The sequence below is a fragment of the Sebastes umbrosus genome, chromosome 20 (assembly GCF_015220745.1).
Source record: "Sebastes umbrosus isolate fSebUmb1 chromosome 20, fSebUmb1.pri, whole genome shotgun sequence".
Lineage (NCBI taxonomy): Eukaryota > Metazoa > Chordata > Actinopteri > Perciformes > Sebastidae > Sebastes > Sebastes umbrosus.
Genome location: NC_051288.1, coordinates 10272158 through 10285655, shown reverse-complemented (window position 1 = coordinate 10285655; position 13498 = coordinate 10272158). Strand labels below are relative to the sequence as shown.

General features: G+C 35.6%; 2 protein-coding genes across 2 annotated transcripts; both read left to right on the top strand.

Moving 5' to 3' along the window:
- Window positions 1-1843: 1843 nt before the first annotated feature.
- snu13b (SNU13 homolog, small nuclear ribonucleoprotein b (U4/U6.U5)) lies at window positions 1844-4138 on the top strand. Its single transcript, XM_037755141.1, has 3 exons — window positions 1844-2056; window positions 2225-2345; window positions 3795-4138. The coding sequence occupies exons 1-3, from the start codon at window positions 2054-2056 to the stop codon at window positions 4055-4057; spliced, it is 387 nt and encodes a 128-aa protein (XP_037611069.1). The 5' UTR covers window positions 1844-2053; the 3' UTR covers window positions 4058-4138.
- Window positions 4139-6043: 1905 nt separating this feature from the next.
- On the top strand, window positions 6044-12727 carry crym (crystallin, mu). Its single transcript, XM_037753891.1, has 8 exons — window positions 6044-6357; window positions 7208-7358; window positions 10510-10572; window positions 10670-10771; window positions 11615-11798; window positions 11899-12020; window positions 12125-12209; window positions 12297-12727. Exons 1-8 carry the CDS (start codon window positions 6191-6193, stop codon window positions 12368-12370), a joined length of 948 nt encoding a protein of 315 aa, XP_037609819.1. The 5' UTR covers window positions 6044-6190; the 3' UTR covers window positions 12371-12727.
- The last annotated feature ends 771 nt before the right edge of the window (window positions 12728-13498 follow it).

Here is a 13498-nt window from a genome sequence, read left to right as displayed (position 1 = left end):
TTTTCCTCATACTGTCAGCCTGAATATACCTGTATTTACTCTCTGTCTGAAACGCTCCGTTTTAGTGCATTTCAACGCTATTGCGTTGCGAGGCAACAGTTTGGGTGCATGTTTACTTCCTGTCAGCTGATGTTATTCACATACACTGCAACAGGAAACAAACTGAGACTCATTTAGAATGTTTACGTTTAAAACCGTGTAATGGTCTAAATATTGTATATTTGTGACATCACAAATGGACAGAAATCCTAACGGCTTGTTTCAAACACACAATTTCTGAATACGGGCTGTGTGTATTTCTCTGTATATTGAGGTTTTGATAGTTTAACAGTATTTATAAAGCACTTAAACCTGCTTTATATATAAACGACATGCAAATCTCACTATTTACAATATGGGACCTTTAAGACATGCAATATATAGCATATAACCACACTGCAAAAGGTAAACACAAAATGCATGAGAAGTGGTTATTTTTCATTTCATAACATTCTTGCTATTTCTTCTGTACTGTGCTGTTTACTATGGACGACCACAAGAGTCATGTAAATAGTAATTAGAGCATTTAATTGATTAATAACTAATTATACAATAAAAATAGGCAATAAATGAGTTTACAAATTAATTTATTGATCTATGAATAAATGGACAAAATTACAAAGTATTTCATTATTTTACATTTTAATGGGCAATAAAAAAGAAGAATTATGAAAAGACTTTACAAATTAAATAGTAAAAGGGATTTACAAAAACACCATAAAACAGTCAATAAGTACATAATTTAAAAATATATTAATGAATTCATAAATAAATAATGGAATTTAAAATTTGAAAATGTAGTTTAAAAAGAGAAATAAATAACTTGATTCACAAATTGAATTAAGAATACAGGTTTTAATCAGGCATTTATAAGGACACCTTCTTTACTCTCCCTGGGATTTTGTTCTCAGGATTGTTTAGGTTGTATTGGGGGAATAATAATAATAAAAAAGATTCATTAGACAGACATTATAACATCCATGTATCATGACACACACAAATGGATACTAAGTACTGAGAGTAAAAATCCCAGAAAACAAAATAAAATACAGAATGTACATATATTAAAAAAAACAGTAAATAATGTAAAATAAATAGCAACCAATCACATGTTCATATAGCTCTATGTAAAACACAGAAGTAAGTTAAACTTGTAACCCATTTAGGCATAATAACAAAGACCAATGGGGAAAAACCTAGGTTTAATGTGTTTCCTTATGAGTTTCTTTCTTACATAAAAGCCCTTAAAGTCATGAAAAACAAAAATGCATTGAAACTTCTTAGTATAATAGAAGAATATGAATTACAGGTACAGCCCTAGCCCTTAATTAAATTTATTATTATTTTCATGTATAATTATAATAAATAAATAATATTTTATCTGTTCTTGTTCTGTATGCAACTTGTCCTTTTACTCTAATGCAATGATCTATGAGCCATGTTGTTTGTAAATTTGAATTTGTTCAATAAAAAAATGTGTTCACTCTGGCAATATTTGCACTATTTGCATCTGTTTATATCATGTTTATTTTTGTTTATAGCTTATTTTGTATATTGGATATTCTTAGATTTTAAATTTTTTTTTTATTATTCTTATTTTATTCTAACGTTTTTATCTATTATTTTGTTATTATACTGTTTGACTTGCAAAAACATAACCAAAGCAAATTCCTAGTGTAAATCTCTTACACCTGGCAATAAACACAATTCTGATTCTGATTCTGATTCTGATTCTAATTCTGATTCTAAAAAAAAAAAGAGGAGGGGGAAGATCACTTCCGGTGGATTTGATCTGGTGTCCTCAGTGCGCATGTGTGGAACTTCACACGTGTGGTGAACGTCTGAACTGGCTGCATGCAACAGAGCTTAGAGAGTTACTAACGCCACAAAAACATATCAAATACAGGAAACAAAATCTAGTTTCTTGTTGCCCTTACTAACCTAGTTGAAAGACAATAGTCCTCCGTGAAGCATTTCGCCGAGAGGGCCGGAATACCAGAAAAACAACTTTACAATGGTGAGTGTTGAAGGCTAGCTATCTATTAGCTTGCCTGTTAGCTAAAGAACCTCGGCTACAGAGCGAACTAACCTTTAACTCATAACATCTTCGTGTTTGTTCGCTGTATAAACATGTTGCTTTCCCTGTTGTTAATGTGGTTTTATTGTGTTTTTGTACCATGATTAGACTGAACCTCAGGTTAACCCAAAGGCCTACCCGCTGGCCGACTCCACGCTGTCCAAGACCATCCTGGACCTGGTGCAGCAAGCCTCCAACTACAAGCAGCTCAGGAAGGGGGCTAATGAAGGTGAGGAAACCTACATACTGGGAATAGAATGAAACTAATGGGTTTACGTACAAGCTGGTTCCTTTAATTTGAGTCTATTTGGTATCTCTTCTGGAGCTTTCACATGAACTTCTTTAAAGGAAAAAGGTTACTTCCAGACCCTGGTTGCAACAAAACTAACCTTATGTGGTGATAAAACATGTAATCCCAGGTCAACAACCAGCACTACATTTTTTTAAAACATAAAAACATATTTTGTGGTACGTTGTAGCCTCTACAATTGCCCCTCTGGACAAATAAAGTGATTTGAATTGAAATGTTGGTTTGAAAAGTAAGTAGTAGTAAACTATCTCCTGAAGAAGTGCTAAATGGACGTTGTTGTTTTTTGAGCTAAATAATTTCAGACTTTTGACAGCCAATGTAAAATCAATCATAAATCAGTTTATATATATATATATATATATATATATATATATATATATATATATATTGGTATTATTTCAATCAGCACATTAAAAGCCTTGTTCAATACACATAGGGATTCATACCACTTCACCACAAAATATGTTTTTATGTTTTAAAAAAATGTAGTGCTGGTTGTTGACCTGGGATTACATGTTTTATCATCACATAAGGTTAGTTTTGTTGCAATAGAAAGCACTGTTTTTCTTTAAGTTAATGAGGATGTTGTATAATGCTAAACACACGTCTCAAATGTGGGTTTATCCGATTATCCGCCACTTTAAGAAGCAATGTAACATGGTGGTCTCTTCAGGTGAACAAGTACAAACAAAAACAAATGTGTGCATTTAAAATACTGAACCTGGAAAAATAACTTCACTGTAGGTCTTTAACAAATCACTGTTATCCTTGGTAAAGCTGCAAGGATTAATCAATTAGTTGAACAAAAAAAATTAGTCACCAACTTTTTTTGATTATTGACTAATCTTTCAGTCATTTTTCAGCTTCTCAAATATTAGGACTTATATATTTTATATTAGGACTTATATATTTTATAATATATGATGATACGTGAAATACATTTTGGGTTTTGAACAGTTTTATTTAACAGTTACACGTTAAATAAAATAAGTAATTTAAGGATGTCGCTCTGGGTTCTGGGAAGTTGTGATGGCAGTTTTGCACTACTTAAAAAAATTATAGACTAATAATCAAGAAAACAATCTGCAGAATAATCTTAGAATCTGTTCTAAAACCAGTGTGTTAGAGCTGATTCTGATAGGGTAACTAAGCCTATAGGCTACCAGTGTAATCAGAATCAGTTTTATTTGTCAAGTAGATGCATACAAGGAATTTGTCTCCAGTTTTTACGCATCTCTCTAAATGTACTTGCACAGAAATAGAAATAACAGCTAGGGCCAAGAGAGATATGTATATATTTAAATGTTGTGTGCATTAAAGACTGTAAGAGTTATACATTGTACTAACTGTAACCTGCTTCTTCCTCAGCCACTAAAACCCTGAACAGAGGCATCTCTGAGTTCATTGTGATGGCTGCTGATGCCGAACCACTGGAGATCATCCTCCACCTGCCGCTGCTCTGTGAGGACAAGAACGTCCCGTACGTGTTTGTCCGCTCCAAGCAGGCCCTTGGCCGGGCCTGCGGGGTGTCTCGCCCCGTCATCGCTACCTCAGTCACCATAAAGGAGGGGTCTCAGCTCAAACCGCAGATTCAGTCTCTTCAATTGGCTATTGAGCGACTGCTCGTCTGATTTTTGTTGCACTGTTGTGACAAAGTCTTCTTGAAAGAGGGGGAAGACAAATTCCAGATTGAAAATAACCTTCTGTTTGATAAAAAAACAGTTTCGCATGACAAGAAATTGTAGATGTTTTCCTTTTTTACTTCTTCGGACAGTGTGTCCACTTTAGTGTGTCAGTCTGCTAAGGCATCACTTGATTCACAATAAAATAATTTTTTATTTAAACCTGGTGTTTTGGTCATTTCATTCTTAAATGTTTTCATTCAGATTGTGTAGTTAACCTTTAACAATATCAGAAGTGCCTTAAGTCATTTGTAATTAATATTAAAATCAATAATTTTTGGGGAGAAATATGAATTTTAGCCCTAGGTAGGGCAATGTGCGGCAGAGATAGTTTGCATGTCTTCATTGCAGCCAAATGCGGGTCGTCCAATCGGAAGGTCGGAGGTCGAACCTCGGCTCCTTCGGTCACATGTCGAAGTGTCCTTGAGTAAAACTTTTAAACCCAAATTTCTCCCGAAGGCTGTGACATCGGTGTGTGAATGAGTATTTAGATCAGATCCTCATGGGCAGGTTGGCACCTTGTATGGCAGCCTCTGCCATCAGTGTATAAATGTGTGTGTGTGTGTGTGTGTGAATATGTAGTATAAAATGCTTTGAGTGTGCTATATAAATGCAAGTCCATTTACCATCTATAAGGACCTTGCAAAAAGAACGCGACAACGGCACCACTTTGCTCTGAAACCCATTATTTCCGATGGCTTTTCGCTGCTTAAAAGTGTGCACCTTTGGGCACATTGCGCTGAACCCAGAGAGAGGGGCTTCTTGGGTGAATTGTCATTGTTTGTCTTTAGCAAATAGCCTCACATTGATTAACCTGACCTTTATCTATTATTTAAATAGTCTAATATACTGTATGTAATGTGACTGCAGCATGCAACTGAAAAATTAACAAAATCTTATTGTAAAGAATTTTAGTTACCCTCTTATTTGAAAAGGTTAGATTCTACAATGGAGTATTAGGGCCACATTGAGGGGGGAAACAATCTGAGATTTTATTACGAGAATAAAGTCATAACTTTACAAGAAAAAAAGTCGTAATTTTACGAGAATAAAGTCATAACTTTACGAGAAAAAAAGTCGTAATATTAGGAAAACATATTACCAGCAACCAACAAAACGGGCGAGAGGACAGCAGCCTGAGCCTCCTTCTGGACGGATAGCAGCTGTTTGTCTCGGTTTATTTCTTTGGAATAAATGCAGTTTCTTGCACGATCTATTTCCTTATTTGTGAAACCTTTACTAAAGTATAACTTCACAAGATGCTCCACGTTCCTCATTTTCACACAGCCGGCACACTGCTCTATTTCCCCTCTAAAATAAAACGTGAAATTACGACTTTATTCTCGTAATATTACGACTTTTTTCTCGTAAAATTACAACTTTATTCTCGTAATATTATGACTTTATTCTCGTAAAATTACAACTTTATTCTCGTAAGATATCGACTTTTTTTCTTGTAGAATTACAACTTTATTCTTGTATATTACGACTTTTTTCTCGTAAAATTACAACTTTATTCTCGTAATATTACGACTTTTTTCTCATAAATTTATGACTTTATTCTCGAAATCTCCGATTTATTTTTTCCCTCAATGTGACCCTAATACTCCGTCATAAAATTCAATATGAGACAATATGTTAAAATCCTTTATCCATGGACCAGCTACTAGATTAAAATGCATCATTAATAATAGTGATGAACAGTGATGGAATAAGTACTCGGATACTACAGTGGATCTGAAAAAATTCCGATGCAAGATCATAAAAATACTCAAGTGAATGTCGAGTCATTATAAAAATAAAAAAAAAACACATTTTATTATTTTATTTTATTTATTATTTTATTATTTATTTTTGCTTTTTCACACACATACGGGCATTTGTGGGCGGTGCCAGTCTGATAGATTTATTTTTTTATATGCATAGTCGGTGCATGGTGATGAATGATTGACGTGCTTGCTGCCCACCCCCCACCATAGTGTTTAACCTCACTGCGGCTCTTGAATGCAACTCGTTCACCTCAAACTTTGGACCAAACTCTCTCCAGTTAACCGACTCCTCTGAATCAGAGAAGCGGAAGCAATGGCCGGGCCTCCTGTTATTATCTGGGAGCATGAAGTGGAGCGTCTGCTGCATCTCAGAGAGCTTGTCCCTCGTCTGGAGGAAGCTTTGGGGAAGTTCTCCAGACGAGACAGCAAGGAGGTGATCCAGCCGGTGCGCACCACGGTGCCGCTGCAGAAACACCACGGGTAACTAGAAAAGCAATGAATGCTGTCAGTGTGAATGCTGTCTGCTGAAGAGCTGACGCTACGTTGTAATGCTGGCTTAAATGTTGTAAGAAGGTGAAGTAGTAGGAATAGATGGAAAAGTGGGAATGGGTTTAATTTGTATGAATATCATTGAAAAGTTGAATAATACCAATAGTGTATAAAAGATGTTGAATATTTGAAGGTTTTTGAATAGCTGACACTAGACTGCACTGCTGGCTTTAATCTGTATGAAGAAGGATACAGAATCAGAATCAAAAGATTATGAATCAGTAAATAGAAGTTGTAATTGCATTAAAAGCAGCTGAAGCCTTATAAATAGTTAGTTCTGAGTTCCCTGTTAAGAAAGTTACCTCCTTGGGCTTTTATTTTGAAAAAATAGGTGAATCCCTAGATTTCCTGTTCTAAGATGTGGAACATTTTACAGTTTGAATGGAGTTTCTAGGTGAAAGTATGAATGAGCAGTGAAGAGTTGAAAATGCTTGAGAATGTTTAAATTCGGAACATTTCTTCCATTCATTTCAATGGAGAATTTTTGATGAATTATGGTTAATAATTCTGAAAATATGAAAGTTATGAATGACAAAAGTAATAGCCATCATGTCCTAATTGAGCTGCATGTTTTGATGTTTGAATGGAGTTTCTATGTTGAAAAATGTGGAACGAGTAGCGTTGCAAAAAAAGTTGTCTGACGAAAAATAAAAATAAACTCAGTAGAATAACATATGTTGTTGCTACCAGCATTCACACCAACTATGAAAGTTCAGTCTTAAATTAATCATTGACACGCTGTTGCTATTGCTGTGCTCACTCTCTCCTTCTCCTGTTACAGCTTCATGGGATTGATGCCCACATACATGGAGAATGATGGACTCTTGTGCACAAAGTTTGTGTGTTTCTACAAGAGGGAGGATGGCTCAACTTTGCCATCCACGCAAGCCACAGTGGTGCTTTTGGACCCAGAGTATGGGAATGTGAAGGCTGTGAGTAACACTAATGCATGTATAAATAAAAGAAACTGCAACTACTACTACAACACTTAGTTTGGAAAAATATGCTTTTGCATAATTTTGGTGAATTTTTAATTGGAAAAATATTCAATAACTTCACTTTTATAAAGTGTAGTGCCATCAAAATGTCTTAATTAGTTTAATAGGTATAATCAGGAAGAGACCATTGATGTGTGAAGTGATTTTGGTGGTACTACACTGCATCATACTGAAGTCATTGAATATTTTTCCCATTACAAATTCAAAAGAATTATGCAAAACAATATTTTTTCCAAACTAAATGTTGTAGTACAACCATGAGGAGATCATTGATGTGTGAAGTAATTTTGGTGGTACTACACTGAAGCGAGATACCTAACTCGAGGGAACGAGATACCTAACTCGAGGGAACGAGATACCTAACTCGAGGGAACGAGATACCTAACTCGAGGGAACGAGATACCTAACTCGAGGGAAGGAGATACCTAACTCGAGGGAACGAGATACCTAACTCGAGGGAACGAGATACCTAACTCGAGGGAATGAGTTACTAACTCAAGGGAACGAGATACCTAACTCGAGGGAACGAGTTACTAACTCAAGGGAACGAGATACCTAACTCGAGGGAACGAGATATCGGAACGAGATACCTAACTCGAGGGAACGAGATACCTAACTCGAGAGAACGAGATAACTAACTTGAGGGAATGACATAACTAACTCGAGGGAACGAGAGAATAAAAATGTTCTCCTAGAGGTCTAGGGGGTATAACTGTATAAAAACACCACTCTAAACATTTAGGTCCCAAAGGTAGGTTTAACATAGGGATGCACCAATCTGACTTTTTCACTCCTAATACTGATACTTGGGCTTTACCGAGTACCGATCTGATACCAGTGTTTGATTAATAAGCTGTATGCCTCACTATGTTGAAGTGACTAGGATTATTCTTTTATGTGTAAGACATCATCAGGCTTGACGCTATGACACTGAGTCATATGATGTTGCGTCCGTAGAATAAGTTACGTAACAAGCGTACTTATTTTAAGCCAAACCATGATGTTTTTTCTTACCCTTACCAAATAGTTGCCTAAACCCAACCGCAATGGTTTCACAATATTAACCACGTGTTACAACGTTAACCATGACTGTTAACCAGGTGTTAACCACGAGCAAACCTTCTGCGTCAAGATACTACCGGGGGCAATCTGCAAAAGCAATAAAATATAACGTTACGATATTTATTTGGACCCATCCAAAGGATATGACCGGACAGGAGCCACCTAGTGTCCAAAATGAGAGACACAGTTTTGTAGATTATCTAATATGATTTATTGCTTGGAGCAGGTAACATTTATTGTAACTGGAATAATAATGTTTGGAACAATTATTTCACAGCCATTATATTAAATTCTGCATCATCATCTCTGTAAAGGCTTCTTAAATTTGTAAACCAAAATATAACAAATAATTACATATGTATAAATTTACGGAATTGTTATTTATTATTAAAATAAATTGGAAACCAGCAACAACAATTAACAGGAATTACAAGTGTAAACTTTTTTAATGCAGCAACAAATTGGTCAAAATTTAGACAGGTATTAAAATGCGAGTATATAAACATAGTATTGAATTGAATAGATCGGCCCCATTGTCACCGTTACCCAATCCAGCTATTTGAATCAGTATCGGCCCGATATCCAATCTGGTATCGGTGCATCCCTAGTTTAACAGCCAGTCACCCAGTCAGGCCTGTAGCAACGCATAATGTAATAAAAGCTCATAATGTAATAATTTAAATGTAATAAAAGCTCATAATGTAGTAATCAACACATGTAAGAAAACCATGAGTGCATAACGTAATAACAGTTTTGTGGTTAATGTAATAACTTATTACATAGAGAAAAACATTATATTATAAACTAAACAAAAAATAGTTGAATGATGTAATAAATTCAGCACACAGTGTAATGATTTTGAAAAAGAGGACTCAACTTGTATTCTTCTTAAAGTATAGGAACCCTTCTAGTTTTTCATGACACAAATGGAGTCCTCAATTTACAGCAACTGGACTTTGTCTGTTTGGTCTACCGGACATTTTCATCAATCAGTTCCAAATTGTTGAAGCCTCTTGGATGTGTGACAGAATTCAGGACTACAAGATATCCAGTGACCTGGACAAATGAGAACCGTTACAAAGTTGATGATGCAGAATTTAATATAATGGCTGTGAACTAATTGTTCCAAACACTATTATTCCAGTTACTATAAATGTTAGCTGCTCCAAGCAGTAAACCATATTACATAATCTACAAAACTGTGTCTTTCATTTTGGCACATGGTTAACAGTCACGGTTAACGTTGTACCATGTGGTTAATATTGAAACCATTGCGGTTAGGTTTAGGCAACTATTTGGTAAGGGTACGAGAAAAACTTCATGGTTTGGCTTAAAATAAGTACGCTTGTTACGTAACTTATTCTACGGACGTAACATCATATGACTCAGTGACATAGCGTCACATGACGTGATATAACGTGGTCAGTACATGGGGAAACTATTGATATGAATTTTATTTTCTATTTTATTATAATCTTATTTTTTATTTAGTTTATTGATTATTCTTACTTTTTTTTCATTATGTTATGTCCCAGTAGAGCTTGAGTTTCAGAGTTGTAATTATGTTTGTGGGTTTTCGTGTATTTCAGGTTATGTCCCAGTTATGTCCCAGTCTCTTGAGTTTCAGAGTTGTAATTGTGTTTTCTGGGTTTTCGTGTATTTCAGGTTGTGTTTCTTGTGGTAACATGTCATTGTTCATGTCACAATACCAACATTGGGTTGATAGTTAATATGCCAATTGGCTCTTATGCATCTTGCATCATGTATTTAATGTAATGTTAGAAGGGTTCCCATACAGGAAAAAATGTGCTGAATTTATTACATTATTCAACATTATTCAACATACATCTCATAATGTAATAACTTAATACATTAAGCACAAAACTCTTACGTTATGTGCTCATGATTTTATCACATTATGTACTGGTTATTACATTATGAGCTTTCATCACATTTAAATAATTACATTATGCATAGTTATTACATTTAGAGTTGCTACACATAACATGTTTCCAACCTGCAGGTCATAGATGGAGAATTAATCACAGCCATGAGGACAGCTGCAGCCTCGGCCATCTCTGCTAAGGTTCTTCCATTTTTTCCAACATCTATTCATGCCTGTTCTCTAATCTTTCCCTGTTGTTCTGACTCTGACGCTGTTCTGCTGTGTTTTTATCACGCAGCTGCTGATGAGCCCTGAGGCAGAAGTGTTGGCCATCTTGGGGACTGGCAAACAGGCCTTGAGCCATTATAACGCCTTCACAGAAATGTTTTCATTTAAAGAGGTAAATACAAGGAACCACTTTATTTGCATGTGACTGATAAAGTGGGACAACACTAAATTGTCATTTACACAAAAATCATTAACTTATATACTTTATGAACTCCAAATGGCAAATAAATTCATCGGCATTCTTGCCCAGAGTTAGATGAGAAGATTGATACCACTCATGCCTGTATGCTAAGCATAAAGCTACTGCCAGGTAGGGATGCACCGATACCTGATTGGATATTGGGCCGATACCGACTCAAATAGCTGGACCGGGTATCGGTGACAATGGGTCCGATCTATTCAATTCAGTTCTATGTTACTAAACTATTACATTATATACGGGAATTTGAATTCCTGTTTAAGTTTTGTCCAATTTGTTGCTACATTAAAAAGATTTACACTTGAATTGTAATTCATTTAAATAATTCCGGTTAATTTTGAAGATTTTTTACCAATTTGCTGGAGTACAATTTATTATTTTAATAATAAATAACAATACATTTAAATAAAAAAAAATAATAATAAAAAAAAAAAATATTTATATATATATATATATATATGTATATATATATATATATATATATACAGACAAGCAATATATATATATATACAGACAAGCAACAAGTGTAAAAACAACAGGTTGTGTTTTTAGGGAATTGTCTGGTACAAATACCACCAATACTGTATGGTGATATATAAATGTATTTCTAGCTTTAAATCCTTTAAAAATACATGAACAACTAACTAACTTAAAACATTGAGAACTAATTGAATACTGTTGAATTTAGTTTTGTAATTATTTGATATACATATGTTTTTCCCAAACTGTTACACTTCTCCTGGATCCTCGCTACAGGTGCGTGTATGGAGCTGCTCAAAACAGGGAGCGGAGAGGTTTTGCAGCTCTGTCAGCGGTCCGGTGAAGGCGTGTGCCTCAGTGGAGGAGGCGGTGAGGGGAGCAGATGCCATAGTGACGGTAACCAGAAGTACAGAACCAGTGCTTTTTGGTCGGTGGGTCAAACCAGGAGCCCACGTGGCAGGTGAGAAGAAATAATCGACACACAAACAAAATTAAAGAGGACACAGGTGACATTTTTAGATCAGCATTTCCCACTGTGATTATCTCCTGTTGCCGAGCAGCGGTCGGAGCTTGCAGGCCAGACTGGCGGGAGCTGGACGACGTGTTGATGAAGGAGGCGGTGGTGTACGCTGACAGCAGGGAGGGAGCAATGACAGAGTCCGGCGACGTCATCCTCTCCGGGGTGAGTCTGTCTTTGTGCTTTCTAACTGCCTCAATAAGATAACTGAAGTGTGTGTTACTGGCTCCCTTTTCAGAATATGTGTAGAATAAAATATCTTGTTTTAGGTTGAGGTGTTTGCAGAGCTCGGAGATGTTATTAATGGGACAAAACCTGCCCACAGAGAGAAGACAACCGTGTTCAAATCCCTTGGTAAGCCCTACTTCATGTATGCCTAGTCCATATTATGTGGAAGGTATTATTTCAGTACATTAAGACTTGTTTTGTTTTTTACAACAGGAATGGGAGTTGAAGATGCTGTGTCTGCTCAGCTGGTATTTGACCAATGGAACGCAAAAAACAGAAAACTATGAAGTGGCCATGTACTTCAATCTTGACCTCTCTGTTTGACCTTTATGGCACACAAGCTGGTCAAGATCAAGGCAATCTAAGACAGGAGAGAAAATAATACACTATTCAGTCCAAATGGATTTTTACTCCACTTTATATAAAAAAAACACTGCTGATAAACCTCCTAAAATAAGTACACCGATTTTGCCATTGAGCTGTATATTTAATGCTGAAATGCTTAGTTGATTAATCATTTAGGGTATACGTCCCTATTAAGCCCACACACCATATAAGCCCACTTGCAATTTCTAAGTAAAAAACAACTACATAATTTTTTGCTGTGATGTTTCTTCCAATAAAGTTGCTTGCTATTACATAAATAACACTTTTTTCATTCTTGATTTGTTGATATTGAGTTATCATAGCACAGAGGGGGACTTTATTAAAATAATGTAAACTTGAAAATGTAATTCCACAATATTATAATGTTACACATACATATGTGATTAAAAATGAAAATGCAACAATACAGTTTTCATTTTCACATACTCGCAAGGGCGTTCTTGGACCATATAAAGCTGTTTGACATTTAAATTTTCAAAGTTATACCCCACTGTAAATTAAAAAGCAATATAAACAATGTGACCGGATTTTCCTTCTGTGCAAGCAATATTTAAGTCAAAATGCAAATGCAATTTTCCGACAATTTGAAAATGAAAACGGTATTTGACATTTCATGTTCAAAGACTTAACTTGCTGTACAGTGGATACTATTTAAATGTTCAATCAAATTTGAAAATTAAAATGCAATACAAGCAATGGGTCAGAATGTAACCTGATTTTCCATTTGTGCAAGCATTATTTAAGTCACGATTAAAATGCAATTTTCAAACTATTTGAAAAGGAAAACGGCATTTGACATTTCATTTCCAAAGACTTAAAGGGACTGTTTGTAAGAATCAGAAATGCTTGTTAACAGCGACACCTGTGGCCGTTAAGTCAACGAAAGTCAGCGTCGTGCTTGTGCTCGCTCTACATAGACATGAACGAGCGCCGCACAAAACAGTGAGGCGACACATGTCAGCTAAAACCACAATATCTCTCTATATTTCAGCTGCTTGGCAGTAATGTTAGCTGACCAGACGAAGGTC

Excerpts from the sequence above, each read along its gene's own strand:
- snu13b (XM_037755141.1), top strand. Across the intron at positions 2,346-3,794 it reads CAGGAAGGGGGCTAATGAAG|CCACTAAAACCCTGAACAGA; the intron begins GTGAGGAAACCT and ends CTTCTTCCTCAG.
- crym (XM_037753891.1), top strand. The coding sequence starts at position 6,191 with ATGGCCGGGCCTCCTGTTATTATCTGGGAGCATGAAGTGGAGCGTCTG. Across the intron at positions 11,799-11,898 it reads ACCAGGAGCCCACGTGGCAG|CGGTCGGAGCTTGCAGGCCA; the intron begins GTGAGAAGAAAT and ends GTTGCCGAGCAG. Across the intron at positions 12,210-12,296 it reads AACCGTGTTCAAATCCCTTG|GAATGGGAGTTGAAGATGCT; the intron begins GTAAGCCCTACT and ends TTTTTACAACAG.